Source organism: Nicotiana tomentosiformis, chromosome 3 (assembly GCF_000390325.3).
Source record: "Nicotiana tomentosiformis chromosome 3, ASM39032v3, whole genome shotgun sequence".
In the NCBI taxonomy this organism is placed as follows: Eukaryota; Viridiplantae; Streptophyta; class Magnoliopsida; order Solanales; family Solanaceae; genus Nicotiana; species Nicotiana tomentosiformis.
In genome coordinates, this window is record NC_090814.1 from 72,640,216 (window position 1) to 72,662,596 (window position 22,381).

Here is a 22,381-nt window from a genome sequence, read left to right on the forward strand (position 1 = left end):
AAGGGAACAAACTTAGAATGTGTGTAAATTATAAAGATCTGAACAAGGCGTGCCCCAAAGATTCTTTTCCACTGCCTAACATCGATCGCATGATCGATGCCACAACCGTCCATGAGATCCTTAATTTTCTCGATGCCTATTCCGGGTACAATCAAATTCAAATGAACCCGGAGGACGGAGAAAAGACCTCATTTATCACCAAATATGGAACATATTGTTATAATGTAATGCCCTTCGGGCTAAAAAATGCAGGAGCTACTTACCAACGCCTAGTGAATAAAATGTTCGAAGAACAAATAGGTAAGTCAATGGAAGTTTATATTGATGACATGCTAGTTAAATCCCTGCGCGCAGAGGACCATTTGACTCATTTGTAGGAGACGTTCTAGATTTTAAGGAAAGACAACATGAAGCTCAACCCCGAGAAATATGCTTTCGGGGTTGGTTCGGGAAAGTTCCTTGGCTTCATGGTAACAAATCGGGGAATCGAGATCAACCCCTATAAAATCAAGGCCATCGAAGACATCACCACCGTAGATAGTGTAAAAGCAGTGCAGAAGCTAACTGGACGGATAGCTGCATTAGGCCGGTTCATTTCGAGGTCGTCGGATCGAAGCCACAAATTCTTCTCTCTACTCAAAAAGAAGAACGATTTCGCGTGGACTCCGGAATGTCAACAAGCGTTAGAACAATTGAAGCGATACCTGTCGAGCCCACCACTGCTTCACACCCCGAAGGCAGATGAAAAACTTTACTTATAATTGGCGGTGTCGGAAATCGTGGTAAGTGGCGTCCTAGTTCGAGAAGAGCAAGGTACGCAATTTTCTGTTTATTATGTAAGTCAGACCTTAGGAGAAGCAGAAACTAGATATCCTCACTTAGAGAAATTAGCACTTGCACTGATAAGCGCCTCTAAGAAGTTAAGACCATACTTTCAATGTCACCCCATATGCGTTTTGACTACTTACCCACTTCGTAATATTTTGCCTAAGCCCGAACTATCGGGCCGATTGGCCAAATGGGCCGTCGAACTCAGCGGGTACGTGATAGTAGGCTATATTTATGCAATTTAGACACTATTTATACTCTAATTTAGCCACACTTTATTGATATTTGAATGCTAAAAGATAACAAAATGCTCTAATTAAGAATTTTATGCTTTGTAGGAGCCACTCCGAGCTAGGAGGAAGCTAAAGAGTGTTTTAGAGTCAATATGGAGTGTGGAAGGCCGATCGAAGGTTAGCCCGGTCGAAAAGGAGTGAGAAAAGCAAGCGGGGAGTTCCCCTCCAGGTGCGCGGCCGCGGAGTTGACCGCGCACTGGAGGCAGAACACTGGCTGAAATCCGCGGCCGGATCCGCGGCCGCGGACGGAGGCCAACAACTCGGGGGCAATTCTGTAATTTTTAAGGCGACTAACCTAAACCTATATGAAGCCTAATTCGCCCAGAAGAGAAATATGGATGTTTTTAGGAGTTTTTGGATGCAAGAACAAGAGAGAGAAGATGGAGAATTTCCTAAGAGTTTTCTTCTTCTTCTTCTTCTTCTTCTTCTTCTTCTTCTTCTTACTTCCATTGTTGATTATGAATTGTTATAGTGAATTTTTACCCATTAGTATGAGTAGCTAAACCCATCATCTAGGGTTGATGGAACCAATTGTTGGATGAAGTTTTGACTATGTTTAGATATAATTGAGCCGTTCTTATTTTATGATTGTTCAACTATGTGTTGTGTTGTGATTAATTGAAAGGGCCCTTGATTAATCGTGTCTAGTTACCTTGTGTTGCTTGAGAAAGAACGCTTGGTTAGATTGTTGTTGAACAACACCACTTTCGGGTAAGTTAAGAGATTAATTACTTGAATTCAATAGTTGGGTTAGAAATAACGAAGCTTTAGTGGGATACTTATGAGTTGCATAAATTGTTAACTAGAGTAGTTCGAGATAATGCTTCTAGTAAATTATAGTAATTGATCGAGAGATAATTACGGTAGCCAGGAACTCATAATCCTCATAGAATATTACGACGGGATTATAGCTAATGTGTCAGGAATTAGTCCGGCAATTGAGGAAATCAATAGCCCTAGATTCTTTTACCTTTAAATTCAACCTTACTCTTGATTATTGCTAATTTTGTTGTCATTTTTCATTAGATAATTAAATTCCACTTATGCTCTGTTAAAAATCTTGCATCCGAAAATTGTCTGAGCTTATCATTAGCATTGTTAAAAGTTGTAGTAAATAGGTTAGTTCCCTGTGGGATTCGACTCCGGACTTGAACCGGATTATATTTGTAGCGATCGCTTAGTCCTTTTTACAAGGCATAGTTGGACGTGATCAGTACGATATCGAATATCAACCCCGTACGGCCATCAAGTCTCAAATTTTAGCGGACTTCGTGGCCGATTTCACGCCAACCCTCGTATCTGAAGTTGAAAAAGAACTCTTGTCAAAATCGGGGGTTTGGACCCTCTTCACAGATGGTGCTTCGAATGTGAAGGGGTATGGGCTTGGCATCGTGTTGAAACCCCCCACGAGTGGCATTATACGGCAATCCATCAAAACTTCTAGGTTGACTAACAATGAGGCCGAGTACGAGGCCATGATTGCAGGTCTCGAGCTAGCTAAAAGCTTGGGAGCAGAAGTTATTGAAGCCAAATGTGACTCTTTGCTAGTGGTAAACTAAGTAAACAAAACCTTCGAAGTTCGAGAAGATAGAATGCAAAGGTATTTGGACAAATTACACGTAACTTTGCACCGTTTCAAGGAATGAACTTTACAACATGTGCCTCGAGAACAAAACAGTGAGGCCGATGCACTCGCAAATTTGGGTCATTGGTCGAGGAAGACGAGATAGACTCGGGGACTGTCGTTCAACTCTCGGGATTCGTAATCGAGGAGGGGCATGCCGAGATAAATTCTACAAGCTTAACCTGGGATTGGAGGAATAAGTATATTGCATACTTGAAGAACGGAAAACTTCCATCGAACCCTAAAGAATCAAGGGCCCTACTAACCAAAGCTACTCGATTCACGTTGGCCGAAGATGGAACACTATACAGAAGGATGTTTGATGGACCATTGGCAGTATGCTTAGGACCAGGGGACACCGATTATGTTTTACGAGAGGTCCATGAAGGTACTTGTGGAAACCACTCCGACGCCGAATCACTGATTCTCAAAATCAGGAGGGCAGGATACTACTGGAATAACATGGAAAATGACACTAAGGAGTTTGTTCGAAAATGTGATAAATGTCAAAGGTTCGCACCGATGATCTATCAACCCCGGAGAACAAATTCATTCAGTACTATCCCCATGGCCTTTCATGAAATGGGGGATGGATATCGTCGCCCCCCTACCATCGGCCCCAGGTAAAGCTAAGTTTATTTTGTTTATGACTGTCTATTTCTCTAAATGGGTTGAAGCATAGACATTCGAGAAAGTGAGAGAAAAAGAGGTTATAGACTTCATCTGGGATCACATCGTGTGTCGATTTGGGATACCCACAGAAATAGCATGCGACAATGGTAAGCAATTTATCGGCAGTAAAGTGACAAAATTTCTCGAAGACTATAAAATAAAAAGGATATTGTCAACACCGTACCATCCTAGTGGGAACGGACATGCCGAATCGACGAACAAGACTATCATCCAAAACCTGAAGAAAAGGTTGAACGAAGCTAAAGGGAAATTGAGAGAAATTCTGCCCTAGGTCCTTTGGGTATATCGAACAACATCGAAGTCTGGTATGGGGGCAACTCCGTTTTCCTTAGTGTATGGCTCCGAAGCCTTAATTCTAGTCGAACTCGGAGAACCCAGCCCAAGGTTTCGACATAGATCAGAGGAATCGAACCACGAGGATATGAATACTAGCCTCGAATTATTGGATGAAAAGCGAGAAACGACACTTGTTCGAATGGCTGCACAAAAGCAACGAATCGAAAGGTACTACAATAGAATAACCGACCTCCGCCACTTCATGGTAGGAAAGTTACTCCTAAGGAAGGTCACCATCAACACTCGAGATCCTACTGAAGGAAAGCTCGGCTCGAATTGGGAAGGAGCCTATCAAGTCCTCGATATAGTCGAAAAATGGTCTTATAAACTCGGAACGATGGATGACAAACCATTATCAAACAATTGGAACATATCACTTCTCAAACGATATTATTGTTTAGGTATGATTTTCTCCCTCTTTTCGTCCATATATATTCGACGCTAACTCATTGCAGGAGTTCGACCAAAGACATCGAGACCTCAGGTTTGAAAGTACGTGTTCCACTCTTTTTTCCCTTAGATCGGTTTTTATCCCAACTGGGTTTTTCCGACGAGGTTTTTAACGAGGCGACAACTATGTGCTACCTGAGGACAATTCAACAGTATCCAAGGCCTCTTTACAGTCAACCTTGAATACTGGAGGGGGGGCTTTACCATCGAATAAATCAAGTTCGATACAAGAAAGTTATTTCATATCAAATTCATGTCAGACAGGGTCTCGATAGAGAAAAGTGTAAGGGCCAAATGGTCAAAACGAACCATGCCCGCATAGTTTTGCTCGAGCCTGGCGCAAAATACAAACACATGTATAATGACTTATAAAGGGAAACTTCTTCTTTACCGATATCTCATACTTCGAAAAATTTGTTCTACTTCATGATTCAAACAGGCTTAAGGGCCAACCACTATCGAAGGAATTTTGATTAACTTGACCATAAAGCCTACGAGCTGCAATACTCCGAATTCGAGTTCAAGCAATCACTCACTCGACTATTAAGCCTAAGGGCTATCTTACTTCGAGTTCGAGCAATCACTCACTCGACCATAAAGCCTACGAGCTGCAATATTCCGAGTTCGAGTTCAAGCAATCACTCACTCGACTATTAAGCCTAAGGGCTATCTTACTTCTAGTTCGAGCAATCACTCACTCGACCATAAAGCCTACGGGCTGTAATACTCCGAGTTCGAGTTCAAGCAATCACTCACTCAACTATTAAGCCTAAGGGCTATCTTACTTCGAGTTCGAGCAATCACTCACTCGACCATAAAGCCTACGGGCTAGAATACTTCGAGTTCGAGTTCGAGTTTGAGCAATCACTCACTCAACTATTGAGCCTAAGGGATATATTACTTCGGGTTCTAGTAATCACTCGCTCGACTATTAAGCCTAAGGGCTACTTTACTAAAAGTTTGAGCAAACACTCACTCAATTAAATCCTCAAACTTATGAACATTTTCATAAGACACAAGTAAAACAAAATCTTCACTAGGCAGAAAAGAAAACAAAGACAAGTTGGGAAAATAAAAGACCTTTATATATATGACGATGTTTACAAAACGTCCGATCAGGACCTTACACGAAAAGATCAAAAAAAGAAAAACCCTAATTATCTACGGGAGCAGTCTTTTCTCCATCGGGATCCTCCCCACTCTGAGACCCGCTCTTACTCCCATCACCGTCATCATCATCGTCATCATCATCATCATCATCGGAGGCCAAGGCCCCAACACCGGCTTCAATCTCTTTTGCCTTTGTTATCTCTTCAGTAAGATCGAAGCCTCGAGCATGGATCTCCTCGAGGGTTTTCCTCTGAGATTGGCATTTGGAAAATTCGGCAATCCAATGAGCTCGAGTTCGAGCAGTCTCGGCTACCTCTCTCGCTTGTGACTAAGCGACTTTAGCATCGGCCCGATAAACAGCCACAAATGCATCTGCATCGGCCTTTGTCTTTTCAGCCTTGGCAAGTTCAGAAGCCAACCGAGCCTCGAGCTCCTCTGTTTTCCTTGCTTGAACCAAGATTTTCTCCTTCAGACTTTGAAGTTGACTTTTGGCCGATGATAATTGGGCTCGAGCAGCCTTTTTCTCTACAGCAAAGCGGTCCATATTTCCTTTCCATTTCAAGGACTCCGCCTTTATCACATCGACCTCCTCACAGAGTTTCCCGATCATCTCAAGCTTCTGGTGCAGCTGTGAGACTGAAAGATTAGCCATCGTTCCAGTATCGAGTCCATAGGCTTTTAATAGTGTCATTACCTACTTGGACATATCGGTCTGATCTTGGTGAGCTTTGGACAACTCAGCTCGGAGGTCCTTGATTTCCTTTCCCCTTTGCCCTAATAGGAGTTTAAGGGCCTTCCTCTCCTTCGTGGCCCGTTGGAGATCGGCCTCGTATTGACGCAGCTCAGCTCGGGATCGAGAACATGCTTCTCGATTAGCTGCCACGACCTACGAAGAAAGAAGAAACAAAGTAAGAAAAGAAAAACAGACATAAGAGATAATAACAACAAAATAATTTAAGGCTTACCTGATTCAAAGCCTACTGCACTCCGTGAAAAAGATCCGATGCATCACTAGTGCCGGCAGCGTCCTCGACACCGGTAAACATGTCACAAAAATGATCCTCTCCCTCATGAAGCTTGTCTAGTTCGAGGGCCCCCAAAGCTTGGGCTTCCTGAATCGCCCCTTCGGAAAAAGCAGGAAAGGTGGGCGAGTCTTTTATTGCTACTGCCCCAAGTGAGTCACTTGGGGCGTTCTCTTCGATTCGAAGAGATTCGGGGACAACCCCTTCAGACATATCCCACATCCGTTGGCTTCGACGGGAAGCATCCTCGATCTCTAACGACTCAGGGACTTTGCCCGAATCTTTCTCTGATATATCCTCAGTTCGAGCCGGAGCCTTATAAACCACCATCTATCTAGCTGCCTGTGGAACATCGGTGGTCTTCTTCGCTCGGGCCACCAGTACGGACCCGTCTTCTTCTTCTTCCTCATCTTCATCCCTTAGATGTTGAACCGATTCTAAGAAAGGAATGGTATTCTTCCTCGACTTACGAGTCGACCTTGCCTTCGGTTTTGGATTTTCGGAATTAGAGGCCCTTTTTCTCTTATTTCCCTTCTCCGGTTTAGAAACCGGGCCCAAGGCTTTTTCCTCGCCGGGCAGGGGCCTCAAAACCGCATCTCTGCCAGGCCTACACACAAGAAAAATGGTTGAATATATGGAAAATATTTCGTTCGAACTCTCAAAACATGAGAAATAGGCTTACCATGATTTTTTGCCTCCCATCGGCCCTTTGCCAAATCACGCCACGAACGTTCGGCGTATGTAGAGGTCGAAGCCAGGGCCCGTACCCAGCTCTTAAGATCGGAAACGACACCGGGCATCCAAGAAACCGCTGCAACACAAAAGAGATATCAGCAAGAAAGTAATAAAGAGACAAAGCGATAGGGAATAAGCATCAGAATTACACTTACGCTTCATATTCCATTCGTCGGGGAATGGCATATTTTCGGCTGGGATCAAGTTCGAAGTCTTCACTCGAACGAACCTGCCCATCCAACCTCGATCCTTGTCCTCATCTATGCTCGAGAACAGTACCTTGGTAGCCCAACGTTGAAGTTTTATTAATCCGCCTTGAAAGAGGCGGGGACTATACAATCTAATAAGATGATCGAGGGTGAAAGGCATCCCCTCAATCTTGTTTGCAAAGAAACAAATCAGGATAACGATCCGCCAAAAGAAAGGATGAATCTGACCTAGAGTTATTCGGTATTGACAACAAAAATCGATGATAACAGGGTCGAAAGGTCCTAACGTAAAAGGGTAAGTATACACGGTAAGGAACCCTTCCACGTGGGTGGTAATATCTTCATCTGGAGCCGGAATTACCACTTCTTTATTATCACAGTTGCAATCTGTCTTTAACTGTGCAAGTTGTTTTTTGGTTATCGAGCACAAATATCTCGATGCCGGCTCACACCGACCGGGAACCAACGAGCCTTTATCGACCTTAAAATCGGAGGTGAGAAGACACATTCCGGGAACAAACTCCTCAGGTCGTGGCTCCATCGGTGTTTTATTGGCGGCGGGCTATGAATAAGAAGCCTCTTCTTTTTGAGGGACGGTTTTTGATGTTTTCACCATTTTTGAATTTAGAATAAGGAAATAAAGAAGATGTGGTGTTTCAAAGAAAGATTTTGCAGTAAAAACCACAGAAGGAAAATTTCACACTTAATTCAGAAGGTATGGGGAAATGCTTAGAAAATTTTGAGATTAGAAGATGTAAAGGTGATTAATGGTGAAAGAAGGGGATATTTATAGGCTGAGCAGTGGCGGTCCAATATCGGTAATGGCCGACCGCCGTCTGACACGCATTAAATGCCTCGGTAAACTGAACCGACGGGATAACTATCGTGTACATCACGATCGGATTCGATGCACACGTCAGTATATGTCTAATCGTACCGTTGGAAAATCATGTCGTTTCTCGTTACTTTCTTCCCGAGAAATGCGGGGACTATCTGTATACGGTCAAAACCGATTAGTCCGTTGTACGGACTGGTCGGTATGATAATACTTTCATCGAAGGGAGGCTTCGTAATACCAGGTCGAGATCCGAAGTCAGGTCATCAAGCTTTGAGTTCTAGGACCGATCAATGACAAGCTCGGTATCATTATCGAGCTCGTATCCAAACCGAACTACGGGGCGAAGCGAAATTATCGAGCCTAAGATGCATAGACCTATCGACACCGACCCCGAATCAATACCAGACTCCGAGTCAGAATCAAGCTCGAGTCAAGATCGAGGGCTCGAGTCAATATCGAGCTCACAGACAAGAGCCGTTGCAACCACACTAGGGGAGAGAATCCTGGCAGGAATTAGGGAAAAGCTAATTCCTCATGGCTTCCCCACTATGTATTTTTTATTATATCTAAAGTATGATCCCTCCACTATAAATGGATGAATGTTGTTTCTATAAAGAGGACATTCACACATTGTAAAAAAGACTATTCCTTATATTGAAAGATCAATCATTTGAGCTCTCTTACTTCATCTTATCTGGTCCATTTATTTTCTCTTTTCAACCGTTTTTATCTTTCGTTCTTTTAGTCAAGATTGGATATTTCTATTTCTCTTTGCGATTTGTATCAAGCTATACCACATACCCTTAGAACTATGTACAAATTCAACTCTATCTGATTTTTCGGGTAAACAATCATCCTGTCATCATAATTTTTGTTTGTAAGAGTATAGCTCTACAAGAACATAAGGTGCTTGATCTCAGTCTCAGGTCTTTTTCTCACGCATAAAATATATTCATTCTTGTTGATACGGAAAGAAGGATTCATACATTTATTTGTGGTTACGACATCATAAATACTTATGCAGCTAATGTTAAGGGGGCATATTCACCTTTTCAATTTTAGCCACTAGAAACACTTCTGACAAGCAGATAGAATGCCGAAGGTCATTCACTTGTCTAACTAGAGTAGCTCATAATCCTACTATTACAAAAAGGAAGAAAGAGGCTAACATCCATCATTTCATAGAGTAGAAATATTCCAAGTCATGTAAAGACAACTAAATGCACCTCAAGGTGCAGTTGAGAAAGTGCACATGATAGGTGTTAAGAGAAGTGGGTCCCAGCTACTTATGTAAATACTGTTAGTTAGTTGGAAGTTAGTTAGTAGTTAGTTGTAGTATATATAAAGTACATATGTTAGTGGTTGTGTAAGAGAGACCATTGTTTTCAGTTCATTTTCTCAATATACAGAAATGTTGTTGCTTTTTCTCTCTCTGTTTCTCTTCTTCTAAACTCTTCTTCCGCCATAGCTGAAGCTCCTTAACATGGTATCAGAGCTTTGGTTGCCGATCCCGTCTAGCTCAGCTGTGACAGAATTCTTCTGTTAAGCAAGAGTTCAAGTCAATTTTTGAGTCAATTGCTCAATTTAGACCCCTTTCAACAAGCTAGGGTTTTGAGATCTCGCCTCAATTGTTGATTTGCTGATTCCTCTGTGTATACACTTTCAATTAAAGAGTTTGAAGAAATTTCTAGCTGCTAAAATGTCGATTAATAAAGAGATAGCTGATATTTAGTCGACTCCTCAGTCTGCTGATCAAATCGATCACAATCACCCTATCTACATTCATCCGTCTGACACTCAAGGTTCGGTACTCATTTCTATTCAACTTCAAGGTTCTGAGAACTATTCAGTTTGTAGTCGATCAATGAAAATTGTGTTGCATGGTAAAAACAAGCTAGGTTTTGTGCTGGGTACATATCGTTGGGAGATGTATGATTCTAGCTTACATGAACTATGGGATAAGTGTAATGCTATTGTTCTAGCCTGGATAATGAATACAGTCACACTTAGTCTAATTAGTACAGTGATCTATGCATCTGATGTTCACAAAGTGTGGGAGGATCTTAGAGAAAGGTTTGATAAGGTCAATGCTTCTAGGGCCTGCTATCTGCATAAATAGATTGCCACCTTAACTCAGGGAATCTCCTATGTTTCTGTATATTTCTCTAGACTTAGAGGGCTGTGGGATGAGTATGAAACTCTAGATCCTCCACCTACTTGTGGATGCCCTGAATCTAAGAGGCATACCGAACGTTACCAGCTGCAGAAACTATATCAATTTTTGACTGGTTTGAATGAGTCCTATGAGACTGCTAAAACAAGGTTCTGATGACTAGGCCACTGCCTAGCATAAATCACGCCTATGCCATGATTATCAATGTGGAGAGTCAAAGGATACATGGAAAAAGTGCTTCTTCCTTAACTGACAATAATGAAGTTGCAACAATGATGAGCAATAAGTCATACAACAGTAATTGCAATGGAGGTTACAACAACAATGGAGGATTCAATACTAATAACTACAATGGAGGTTTTAAGCCTAGTAATTCATTTGGAAAATTTGGGATTTATTGTGAATACTGCAAAGGCAAAGGGCACACCAAAGATAACTGTTACAAACTGCATTGTTATCCTCCAGATTTCAAAAATAGAAAGAGAGGAGGCCCTTCCAATACTCATGCAAATAGTGTTACAAGTGCTGAAAATCAAGTTCCTGAGTCACACAATCATTCTTCCATAACTCCACTTGCTGCACCAGCTCACTTCTTCACTCATGAGCAATAGAATCAGATCCTTCAGCTGCTAAACAAAGGACAAGAAGCTGAACTTGTAGCAAATGCTGCAACTGCAGGGACAACAGGTATTGCCCATGCACTTACGTCACATCTTGTAGACCAGAATTGGATAGAAGATAAAAGTGCTTCTAATCATATGGTTCATAGTCTGGATTTGTTAGATGATTATGTGAAGTTAACTGGAAAGGATAGGAACAAGGTACACTTATTCGCTGGAGAGCAAGTAGCTATTTCACATAAGGGTGTTGCATCATTTTTCAAGGATAATCCAGTTCAGAATATTCTTCATATTCCAGATTTCAAATATAATTTACTCTCAGTTTCAAAGATCACAAAGGAGTTACAATGTTTAGTAGCTTTCTATCCTGACGTTTGTATCTTCCAGGAACTCTCAAGTGGGAAGGTGTTGGGGATTGGTAAAGAAGAGTTTGGACTTTACATTCTGAAGGCAAATGGAAGGCCAGTGTCTGGATAACAAGTGCTTCATAAGCAAATTTCTACTTCTTTTCCAACTGTAAATACTACTTCTGATGCATTCAATAAATGTGGTAGTCTAGCTACTGAACAGTCTTGCTCTGTGTCCTCTTTGTGGCACAGAAGATTAGGACATGCTCCATTAAAAGTCTTGCAAAAGCTAGATGGTGTTCCTAGTCTAAAACTAGAAGGTCATCACTGTACTGTTTGTCCTATTGCTAAACAATCAAGGCTACCTTTCTCTCATAGTCAAACTTGCTCTAGTGCTGCATTTGATATTGTACATACTGATGTGTGGGGGCTTTACAGGGTACCAACTTATGATGGTAAAAGGTATTTTTTGACTCTAGTCGATGATCATTCTAGATACACCTGGATCTATCTCATGCACACTAAAGCTGACTCAATAGTTGTGTTAAAAGACTTCCTGATACTTGTTAAAACTCAATTTGGTAGTGGAGTAAAATGCCTTAGAACTAATAATAGAACAGAGTTCTTTAATGAACAACTAGGCACCTTGTTGAAGGAACAAGGAATTTTGCATCAAAGCTCTTGTGTCTTGCACACCCCAACAGAATGGTGGTGTTGAAAGGAGGCACAAATCTATCTTAGACATGGCCAGAGCTTTGAGGTTTCAGGCTTTTGTGCCCTTGAAATTCTGGGGGGCCTATGTATCTACACTGCTGTATATCTATTGAACAGATTGCCCACTGTGGTGTTACAAGGTAAATCCCCATTTTAACATTTATTCCACAGGTCACCTTCTCTACACCACCTCAAGGTCTTTGGCAGCCTATACTATGCAACCAATGTGAAGAAATGTGACAAATTCAAGTCCTAGAGTTGTACCATCAGTTCATATGGGGTACTCCTCCTCCCAGAAAGGGTACATTCTTTATGATTTGCTTTCTAAAGTTTTCTTTGTCAGTAGGGATATTGTATTCAAGGAGGAGGTATTTCCTTTCAAACACGTCTTCTGAGTCTTCTATTCTATTCCCTGTGCTGGAATTTGTTGAGACTTCAACTCAATCTTTACCTCAAGATACAATTCCTGATACAACTCTTATTTCTGCAATCAACTCTCCTGAAGATCCTATATTCAATTCTTCTGAGGATCAGACAACTGCTGATGTGTCACCTTCACCAGTTGATCCATCTACTTTGCTGCCTCCTGGACACTCTACTCCAGTGGTGGAACTCATAAAGTCTTCAAGAACCACTAAGCCACCAGTGTGGCTAAAAGACTTTGTAGTTCAGCCTCAAAAGGGTAGTCAATATCCAATTTCAAATTATGTAGGCTATAATACTCTTTCCCCAGCTTATCAGGCTTCTCTTGCTGCTTATTCTGCTATTCTGGAGCCTAGATCATTCTCTGAAGCAAGAGAGATCCTAAGTGGATTGATGCAATGCAAGCTGAAATTGTAGCCCTTGAGAAAAATAACACTTGGTCAGTGGTAGATCTTCCTTCAAGAAAGACTCATATAGGCTGCAAATGGGTGTTCAAAGTCAAGTACAAGTCCACAAGAGAAGTGGAAAGGTACAAAGTTAGGTTAGTTGCAAAAGGGTACAATCAGCAGGAGGGGCTGGACTACACTGAAACCTTCTCACAAGTGGCTAAAATGGTCACTGTGAGGGCTGTCATTGCACTAGCAGTTGCATCATATTGGTTTATATTTCAGATGGATGTCCACAATGTCTTTCTTCAAGGTGATTTGCTGGAAGAAGTCTACATGACAGTGCCTGATGCTTTTTCAAACCAGGGGGAGTGTACTAAGGTTTGAAGGTTGCACAAGTTCTTATATGGCTTGAAACAGGCACTCAGACAATGGAATCTGAAATTGACTGAAGCACTGGTAGGTATGGGCATTGTGCAAAGTCACTTTGACTACTCTTTGTTCACACAAAAGGTTGGACATGAGTTGCTGATCATATTAGTGTATATTGATGATCTTTTGGTGACTGGAAGCAATCTATCCCTTATCAAGCAAGTCAGGAAAGATTTGGAAGAAAGGTTCAAAATGAAGAACCTAGGAGAGTTAAAATATTTTTTGGGCATTGAGTTTTCCAGATCTCAGAAGGGCATAATTATGTGTCAAAGGAAGTATGCTCTGGAATTGGTGTCTGAATCAGGCTTAGCAGGTGGCAAGCCAGCAACTACACCTTTAGAATTCAACCACAAACTCACCTCTGTTAAGTTTGATCAGCTGATACATGGCAAGAATGCTACTGATGATGCAGAACTTGCTGACAAAGGGAAGTTTCAGAGACTAGTTGGAAGGTTGCTATACTTGACTACCACAAGGTCTCATATAGCCTTTATAGTACAAGTACTCGGTCAACATATGCATGCACCAAAAGTATCCCATATGGAAGCTGCCTTGAGAGTAATTAGGTACATCAAAACTGTACTAAGACTTGGTTTGTTTATGCCAGCAGGAAGGTGTCAACAGTTAGTTGCCTTCTGTGACTCAGACTGGGGATCTTGTGTAGAGACTAGAAGGTCTGTCACAGGGTATGTGGTGAAGTTTGGAGAAGCCTTAATTTCCTGAAATCAAGAAGCAAGGAACAATTTCAAGAAGCTCTGTTGAAGCAGAATTTCGAAGCATGGCAGCTACTGTTACTGAGGTTGTATGTTTGACAGGACTTTTTAAAGAACTAGGAGTTGAAGTTTCACTGCCTACTCAACTATTTTGTGACAGTAAGGTAGCTATCCAAATTGTAGCTCATCCTATCTTTTATGAAAGAACCAAACACATAGACATCGATTGCCATTTTGTGAGAGAGAAGATCTTACAAGGACTCGTACAAACTCAGTATATTGGAACAGCAGAGCAACTGGCAGAGATACTCACTAAGAGTTTGTGCATACCACAACATGAATACTTGTTGAGCAAGCTGGGAATGAAAAATGTGTTTCATCCTTTAGCTTGAGGGGGAGTGTTAAGAGAAGTGGGTCCCAACTATTTATGTAAATACTGTTAGTTAGTTGGAAGTTAGTTAGTGGTTAGTTGTAGTATATATAAAGTAGATATGTTAGTGGTTGTGTAAGAGAGACCATTGTTTATTTGTTTTCGGTTCATTTTCTCAATATACAAAAATGTTGCTTTCTCTCTCTGTTTCTCTTCTTCTATACTCTTCTTCCGCCATAGCTCAAGCTCCTTAACAATAGGTAATAGACAGATTGAGCTATCCTACTCGTTATCGGAAATTAACACAGAGTTAGCCTATTCTTAACTGAAATCAATGCTCCGGGCAGAGCTTACCTACGACACCTGGCTTTCTCTAGGCAATGGCATCAATGCTTTCAGCAACTGACTCCAGCAAATTACTAAGGGGACTGGAGCAGGCTACCATGAGACAAAAGATCTTAGGAATTTTTTCAGACTACCAATACAGTAATCAGCTAGAGTAAGTCCTGAATGTTTAATCCAGATTTTCATATATTAACAGTACGAGAAGGAGCTAAATATCACACAAGTTACAAGGCGGAAAGACGGGAGGGGTTGGGGGTGGGAGGAGGCAGTGCTGAGAACAATAAAATTGAAGAAATCCTTAAGAACAAAAAAGCATAAAAATTCCTAGTAAAGCATTTATTTTTTTGTACACAAGAAAAAACCGTATTGGTTTCTTGTCTCAAGTATAGAGACGGTAAACTGTAATCCCCCACTTTCAAAAGTACAGAAAGCGGGGGGCTACCAACTGTCATGTCGTCAAATTGTGATGACTACGCACATTGTGCTCGAGCAACAACCACAATCAGCAAAACTACGACCGAAAGGAAGAAGGAAGTTCTCAGCTTTTCATCAAATGGATCACTATTCCCTTCTGATGCCTTCTCCTCTTCAGGTGGCTGAAACCACTCATTCACAAACTCTATGATCTTCTCAACTATTTCCATCACTTTTTCCTTAGTGTTTACGACAATCCAACTGATTATGTCTACTGTCCCATCAGATTTGTCAAAACCCTCCTCAGAACTTTCAGCTGGTAAGCCATTATCGGCTGCATCAACTAAAATATATAGTCAAAATATATCAACTGTACTATTGACAACTCTGAATTATGGCTTGCTATAAACAGGGACTAGGGATTTCTATTGCTGGTGTTATTGGGTAAATCATTTATACATGTATAAGTAATATCCTAATGTACTGTATTCAATAGAAGACAAACCTTGTTTTAGAGAACCTCTGATTTCCCGAACCGCCTCATTATTCAAAACAGCATCCCAAACAGCTTTGTCAGAAGACAATGAAATGACCATTTTCTGCAGAGATCAAGAGGGAATTTCCTGATCACCACAAACTGAGCATAAAATGAAATGATGGATCATCTCAAACAAAATTAGTATCATTCAGACAATATCTTAGTCTCTTTTCTCTAAGATCTTGCAAGCCAATAAGTTGCGAACAACAAAAGCTCCATGAACTCCAGTACAGATGTAACTGAGAAATTACTTCACTCACTTTTCTCCAAGAGTTTTGTCTGTTTAGCCACCACCTCAGTTATTGAAAATAACTCATAGAGAGGACTCGGATTTTATTTTAAAAGGTCTAGATTACTCGTTATTTCACAACAGTTACAATCAAATTAAGATATGACATCAAGCAACTCTTTCTGATATCCATGTATCCACTAATCAATTTCAAAGCAATCCTGCAGGCACTCTAGTAAGGTACCTGAATAGAAGGTTCAGTCTGCAGCAAGTGGAAAGCATCAAATACCCGATTCGCTCCATAAGACTGTATTAGTTTTGAATTACAAATATGCATAGACGGTTCGATCCAATCAGACACGGATCCACTGGAGGAGACTTCGCGCATCAGATTAATTGAACTAGTAAGTTCATCTGTTTTATCCTCATTTGAGTTGTAACCAAGACTGTCATTGGTGGAATATGAAAAATAGGATGGCTCAAGGACCCTAAAAAGTCCAACAACATTAAGCAGAAGCAAGTGAATCTTCAAAATAGAAACAACAAAGATAAAGATTTTTATCTACAGCTACATAAGAGAGAATAAATTATTGGGAGATATCAAGAAAGATAATTACAATTATAACACTTTTGTAGCACTATGAATGAGTCAATCAGCTAACTAAAGATACTGCCTAGCAGACTTCTAAACAGCTCTTCAATGTACTCTTTTAATGTGGACAGAATGTCCCACTTATTTGTTCCCAGGAATTCATATTATCGAATTCCTCGGGCTGTACTTCAGATAAAGAAGAAGAGCAAAGGCCAGCCAAAGTTAGCTTATCATGAGATAGTTATTAGGTAGAGTATCTGCATGACTTTTATACACCAAGGTTCAAAAAATTAGTTAAATCTGCATTCTAGTTGAGAACTCAATGGGGGAAAGACGTTAGGCATAATTTTATAAGAAACTCAGTTACAACTAATGGCACTTTATAACTATGGGCAACCAAAAAGACATGCAGCTTGCAATTGGAAAATCACGGAGGTTCTTTATAGCTTGAAATTTATCTAACTGAGCATCCGATTTCACTGCCACAAACAGGTTCGACATATCATTTTTTAAGGGCCAAACTGATATGTCCTGATATATATTCTGGATATCTATTACGAGTCTTCGCAAACAAGCATGCAAAGGTGGATTCAGAATTTAAATTAGATCGATTCAATCTTTATATTTTACTATTGAACCCATTACACTTATGAAATAATGAGCTTAGAATTTACTATTTAATGAAATTTTAGTTATTTTTCACTAATATATTTACAGTTTGTGCCAAAAATGTTGGGTTTAGTTGAGCCCATAGAACCCATATTGCATCCGCCTCTGCGAGCAGGGTCGTTTTTCGTTTCATCAATGTCAGATTGATAAAACAGTGTACATATAGCTGGTAATCTGGCACAATTTTTATAACACCTTAACTTTGATAAGAGTTGAACAAAGTTATTTAGTCACATTATCATCACTTACTACGATCAAAAAGGTTTTAAGTCACATTAAGGGCCCGTTTGGCTTTGGCCATAAAAGTTTTTCACTTTTTTTGAAACAGTTTTGCTTTTTTTTTTTCTTTTTCGAAATTAGTGTTTGGCCACGAGAATTTTAAATTTTACTTGAAGTTAAATTTCGAAATTTTTCGGAAATTTGAAAAACTTTCAAAAAACTATTTTCAAAATTCACTTCAAATCACTCACAAAAATTCAAAAATAACTCCAAATTGTATTCATGTCCAAACACAACTCTAATTTTCAAAAACCATTTTCACTTTAAAATAAATTTCACTTTTTTCTGGAATTTCACAATTCTTATGTCCATACGTCCACTAAGAATGTCCAACGTAAACTCCCCGCATTTAGTCAAAAGAGGTTTGACAATATCTTTCTTTGCGCGGGAGGATTTTCCCACTATTGCCTTCTATAGATTACTCCCCGCATTGACAACTTTTTTGTACTTGTAGAAAACAAAGAAACTTGTTTATGATCTCATTGTACAAGAATTGAAGTAGTTATAGAAGAAATGCCATTTAATTTCAAGAAATACCACAAAATTTTGATCAAAGAAGAAAAGCGTAATATGGAAGAAAAATTAAAGGAATACTCAGGAACTCACTGCTGAAGAGCAGAAACTGCATTATGAACCTCGTCAGTTGATGGAACAGTACCCAGAATATAATCATCAAATAAAATATTCACCCTTTCATCTTCACATTCTTCTAAACATTCCCAGTCTTCAGATTCGTCTGTGTTATAAGTAGAAGAATCCCAGGCGGGTGCAAAGGCAGTAGCAGATAAAGGAAGCTGGTTATTGAGAGAGGATAAAGGAGATGAAGAGGAGAGAGAAAGTGTAGTATTTGTTTTGTTGTTGAAGGCGTGGCTTGTAGTACTTGTTGCTGTTCGTGTAGTTTTGGCGGTGGTGGTTGAGTGAGAGAAGGGCTCTTGGGCGGCACCGCTAACGGTGCCACCTGTCCTGAATGCTCTTTGAACGGCTCTTAACATGCCGCTGCCGCCGCTGCTGCCACCTCCTCCTCCGCCCATGCCTCTGCCGCCACCACCGAATGACCTCCTCATCATCTTCTTATCCACACCGCACTTTTCTCACTCTACAGTGTGTGTCTGTGTGTGGGCTGATATTTGTCGATATTTTTACTATAGAAAAATCTTCCTGATGACGGAACGCAACCGGCTTTGGGATATTGGAACGTAGTGACTAGTGCGCCTTTAGCCTTTTCCGAATTTATTCCTTTGCTTTTAGTTTTAGTTCTCCTTCGTTTTTTTTTTTTTTTTTGTGTGTGTGTGTGTGTTTTGCTTCTTGTTTTTTTAAATAAAAGAAAATTTTATGTGAAAAGTAGGGGAAATATTGTTGAATTTGTTCTTGCTTTAGTTCAGTTTTTTTCTTCTTTTTCTTTAAGAAAAAGAAATTGGAAATGAAATAGTTCGAAAGTGAAGTAGGGGAAATATTGTTAAAGGAAAAAATGAGAGGGCAAGTGATATAATAAGATAATTGACTACTGAGACTTATTTATGTGTTGGTTAGAATTACAATTACAATGTTTCTTTCTTCCTTGTTTTCCCCTACTCCTTTTGTTCCATCATATAAAAGTATCTGAAAACAAGTTATTCGGAATTAGGGGGAAAATATTATCAATGATTAGTAATTACTAAAAAGTTGAAAAATATTCCATTTCAATTGGGCAACTTTGATTGGAAAGAGAATTAGGGATTTCTAAATGAAATTTGGCAACTTTTTGTGAGGTGCATGTGGGTAGGGGAAGTATCATCTCAGCTGAATTTGATAATACTTGCTTGAGTGACATGCATTTTAAGACTTAGAAATTGTTTTCCTTTATATATTACGCATAATAAAGAATGTGTTTGGTTAAACAAAAAATAACTTATAGAAAAAAGAATCATGCAAAATTATTTTTTGGTATTTAGTATGACAAAAGTCAGTTACATGGAGAACATTTTTCATTAAAAGGAGAAAAATAACTTCCCTATAACTAGTGTCTCAATTTTTATCTTGAAGTTACTTTAAAAAGAATTAACCCAAAATAGTCGCCTACCTAATCTTTTAAACTAAATATAACCGGCGGATATATAACATATATAAAATTTATATTGAATATATATATAACTGTTCATAATTAATGTATAATTTATGTATATTGGGTAGAAAAAATAAACATTGTATTTGGCTGGCTATTTGTATAACAATCCCCTACTTTAACTAACAATTAGATATTATTTATCTCTAGTACTAAAAAATTTCATGAAAACACTCACAAATTTGCCGATATCATTGAGCTTATATATATTTATTCTGAAAGTTATGCCCCACTCATCAATCAACCACCAGAATATTTCCATAAAAAATATTTTCATGAAAAATATTTTTCATCTTCTCAATTCTCTCACACACCCAAGATGTGATATACTTTGGAGTTTGGACTCAAACAAAATGTACTTTCATAGTAATAAGTTCTGATGTCAAGCTTGATTTGCGACTGTATTCGGTTCGAATGTGTTGGTTTCGGCATTTTTGTGGAATCAATGTATAATTTATTCATCATTACATTTCATTTGTTATCTAAAAAGAAAAAACTAAATAAAAAGTTAGTATATGACTAGTCTGGGATTTTCTTCAAACTTTTGTTCGTCTTTTCTTACCGGATCAAAATTTTCTTTCTTTATCAGACGTCTCAGTAAGGATGATACTGACACTCTCAATAAACCATTAGTAAAGAAGATCAAATGCACTGGACAAGACACATAGGCCGATGAATCTTGAATTAATATACCTATGGCTATGAGTCATTTAAACATTAGAGGTGCTGATATCTTATTGCACCACCCCTACATAGCTTCAGATTCTGCCAAGTATTTCATCTGATGTCGATGTTGGCTGGATTTCGTGCAGGAAAAAGAGAAAAACAAGCTATCAGTTTGCTTTTTTCGTTTGATTTTAGAAGCTTTCTATTTTTGGGTTGTCCACATACGCAGGGACCATAAAAGGATAAAGTGCTCTTCTATCAAGATATATGTTCTCTATTCTTTTGACAATTGAGCATTTTTTTTTATTTCGCTGATTTGGATGGTGCAGGCAGTTGCTCTTAACCCACTCGTTGCAAGCCTAATTTTGAATGATTTACGATCGTATATGGTAAAATATGTTCATATTTAATATTTACATGAGAAAATGACATGTGGAATCGAATACAGAAGACAGTCGGGTCCGAAAATAATGATCTCGCTTGTTATCGGAAACAATGATATTCATAAAGGCGAAATAAATGCCTACCACCCCGTAGCATTTAATGAATAATATTATGTAGTATTAAGTACACGGTCCGTTACAGAGAATAAGGCATTTACTGCCTACCGTTACACATTCTTCAATGGACCTCATAATTATCATTTAAGAGGGACTTGATCCTAGGACCTTGTTCCCTAGGTGCAACTATAAATAATGAGCTCTACCATCATTATAAAGGACACGAAATTTCTGACAAGCACACATTATGTTCTATCAAAAGCTCAATAACATTTTATTTTCTTGCTTACTTATTTTGTTCTTATTGCCTCCGGAAGCTCTGCTCCCGGAACTAAGATATCTGCCTAAGTCTTACATTTTTGTTTAATTCATTTATCATTTGAGGATCAAATCGATTCACTTGTCTATAAACCACATATAAATTCAACTGTACCGTTGTACAAGTAAAACGTTGGGCACCCACCGTGGGGCATAGACAATTGTGTAATTGAACTGATCCCTACATTTATTACTAACTTGTTTGATTCTTTGTTCTTAGCAAAAATTATTAAAAATGGAAGATAACGGTGTCAACATTGCACACAACGTTAAGACCCAAGAAAATCAGCCTCACCACGAGGATTCAATAAGTAATACCCGCAACGAGGGGAATGAGGCCACGCCGGTCCACGTCGGACGATATCCGCGACATGTTCGAGAAGCAACTCCCGATGATGCTGAAGACGAGTCGTCGAAACAGTAAGGATCATGAAAGAACAACAAGAGACCATTATAGGCCATCTCAAACGACAGGATCAGGTCATGACGGAGCTGAAGTAGGCATTGTCGGGTGCATCCAACAACACGAATGGACGAGGTCCAGTTTCTCCCGGTGCTCACGCAAATCAAACAACGTAGAGGGTCGACAACAACATCCCGAGGGACGAGGTCAGCTTTGATGGGGCTGGGGGGAACGATAGTGGATCCGGTCACAACAACGAGAGTGATCCATTTAAAATCGAACTCATATGGTTTATGAATGAAATAAACTCCCGAATGGATCAAATTTTGGGCACATCACCAATGTTGAAAGGACCGGACTCAAAGAAGTATACATAGTTGCCATTCAAATCAAGCGTGGCACCAGAATTGATCCCGCAGTTTAAAATGCAAGACGTGCCGAAGTATGATGAGACTTCAGATCACCATGAGCATATCACCACCTATACAACGGCGGTGAAGGAAAACAATTTGGCTCCACACGAGATTGAGTCAGTTTTATTGAAGAAATTCGGGGAGACCCTCACGAAGGGGGCCCTGACGAGGTATTCACTCTTGCCCGAGCATTCAATAGATTCCTTCGAGATGCTCGCATATTATTTCATAAGGCCCATGCCGGAGCCAGGAAGGTACAGGCCCGAAAGGCCGACATATTCAGGATTGCACAAGGAGAGTCTGAATTGCTACGGGATTTCGTGACCAGATTTCATAAGGAAGAAATGTTGCTACCGGCCGTACCGGACGAATGGGAAGTTGAAGTATTCACTAAAGGTCTGAATCCGAGGAGTTCCGATGCTTTCCAGAAATTGAAGGAAAGTCTACTCGAGTTCCAAGCAACAACATGGGCAGATGTTCACAACCGGTACGAATCAAAGATAAGAATTAAGGATGATCAGCTCGGTTTCCCGACATCAACCAAGGGTCGAGATCGGGAGAAGAATAAAAAGAAGTCACGAGATGATTTGACTCAGAT

General features: G+C 39.9%; 3 protein-coding genes across 4 annotated transcripts; 2 read left to right on the forward strand and 1 right to left on the reverse strand.

The window, feature by feature from the left end:
- The first annotated feature begins 10,002 nt into the window (after positions 1-10,002).
- Positions 10,003-10,467, forward strand: LOC138907996 (uncharacterized). The gene is made up of 2 exons (XM_070198625.1): positions 10,003-10,211; positions 10,308-10,467. Exons 1-2 carry the CDS (start codon positions 10,003-10,005, stop codon positions 10,465-10,467), a joined length of 369 nt encoding a protein of 122 aa, XP_070054726.1.
- A 2,559-nt stretch (positions 10,468-13,026) lies between these two features.
- Positions 13,027-13,956, forward strand: LOC138907997 (uncharacterized mitochondrial protein AtMg00810-like). Its single transcript, XM_070198626.1, has 2 exons — positions 13,027-13,182; positions 13,315-13,956. The coding sequence occupies exons 1-2, from the start codon at positions 13,027-13,029 to the stop codon at positions 13,954-13,956; spliced, it is 798 nt and encodes a 265-aa protein (XP_070054727.1).
- Positions 13,957-14,933: 977 nt separating this feature from the next.
- Positions 14,934-18,605, reverse strand: LOC104105136 (uncharacterized). 2 transcript variants are annotated; one of them, XM_009613379.4, is made up of 4 exons: positions 17,989-18,605; positions 16,087-16,330; positions 15,581-15,674; positions 14,934-15,418 (listed from the first exon to the last, which is right to left on the reverse strand). In XM_009613379.4, exons 1-4 carry the CDS (start codon positions 18,447-18,449, stop codon positions 15,132-15,134), a joined length of 1,086 nt encoding a protein of 361 aa, XP_009611674.1. In that variant the 5' UTR covers positions 18,450-18,605; the 3' UTR covers positions 14,934-15,131. The 2 variants fall into 2 exon arrangements, with proteins under 2 accessions (XP_009611674.1, XP_009611675.1); XM_009613380.4 differs by having other exon boundaries at positions 14,934-15,409; positions 17,989-18,604.
- Between the last annotated feature and the right edge of the window lie 3,776 nt (positions 18,606-22,381).

What these genes read in the sequence shown, in the direction of transcription:
- LOC138907996 (XM_070198625.1), top strand. Translation starts at nt 10,003, where the DNA reads ATGAAAATTGTGTTGCATGGTAAAAACAAGCTAGGTTTTGTGCTGGGT. An exon ending in TGGGAGGATCTTAGAGAAAG is followed by an intron (nt 10,212 to 10,307) that starts GTTTGATAAGGT and finishes ATATTTCTCTAG; the next exon opens with ACTTAGAGGGCTGTGGGATG.
- LOC138907997 (XM_070198626.1), top strand. Translation starts at nt 13,027, where the DNA reads ATGGTCACTGTGAGGGCTGTCATTGCACTAGCAGTTGCATCATATTGG. An exon ending in ACCAGGGGGAGTGTACTAAG is followed by an intron (nt 13,183 to 13,314) that starts GTTTGAAGGTTG and finishes TTCACACAAAAG; the next exon opens with GTTGGACATGAGTTGCTGAT.
- LOC104105136 (XM_009613379.4), bottom strand. Translation starts at nt 18,449, where the DNA reads ATGATGAGGAGGTCATTCGGTGGTGGCGGCAGAGGCATGGGCGGAGGA. An exon ending in GCAGTTTCTGCTCTTCAGCA is followed by an intron (nt 16,331 to 17,988) that starts GTGAGTTCCTGA and finishes TGGACTTTTTAG; the next exon opens with GGTCCTTGAGCCATCCTATT. An exon ending in CAGAGGTTCTCTAAAACAAG is followed by an intron (nt 15,419 to 15,580) that starts GTTTGTCTTCTA and finishes TATATATTTTAG; the next exon opens with TTGATGCAGCCGATAATGGC.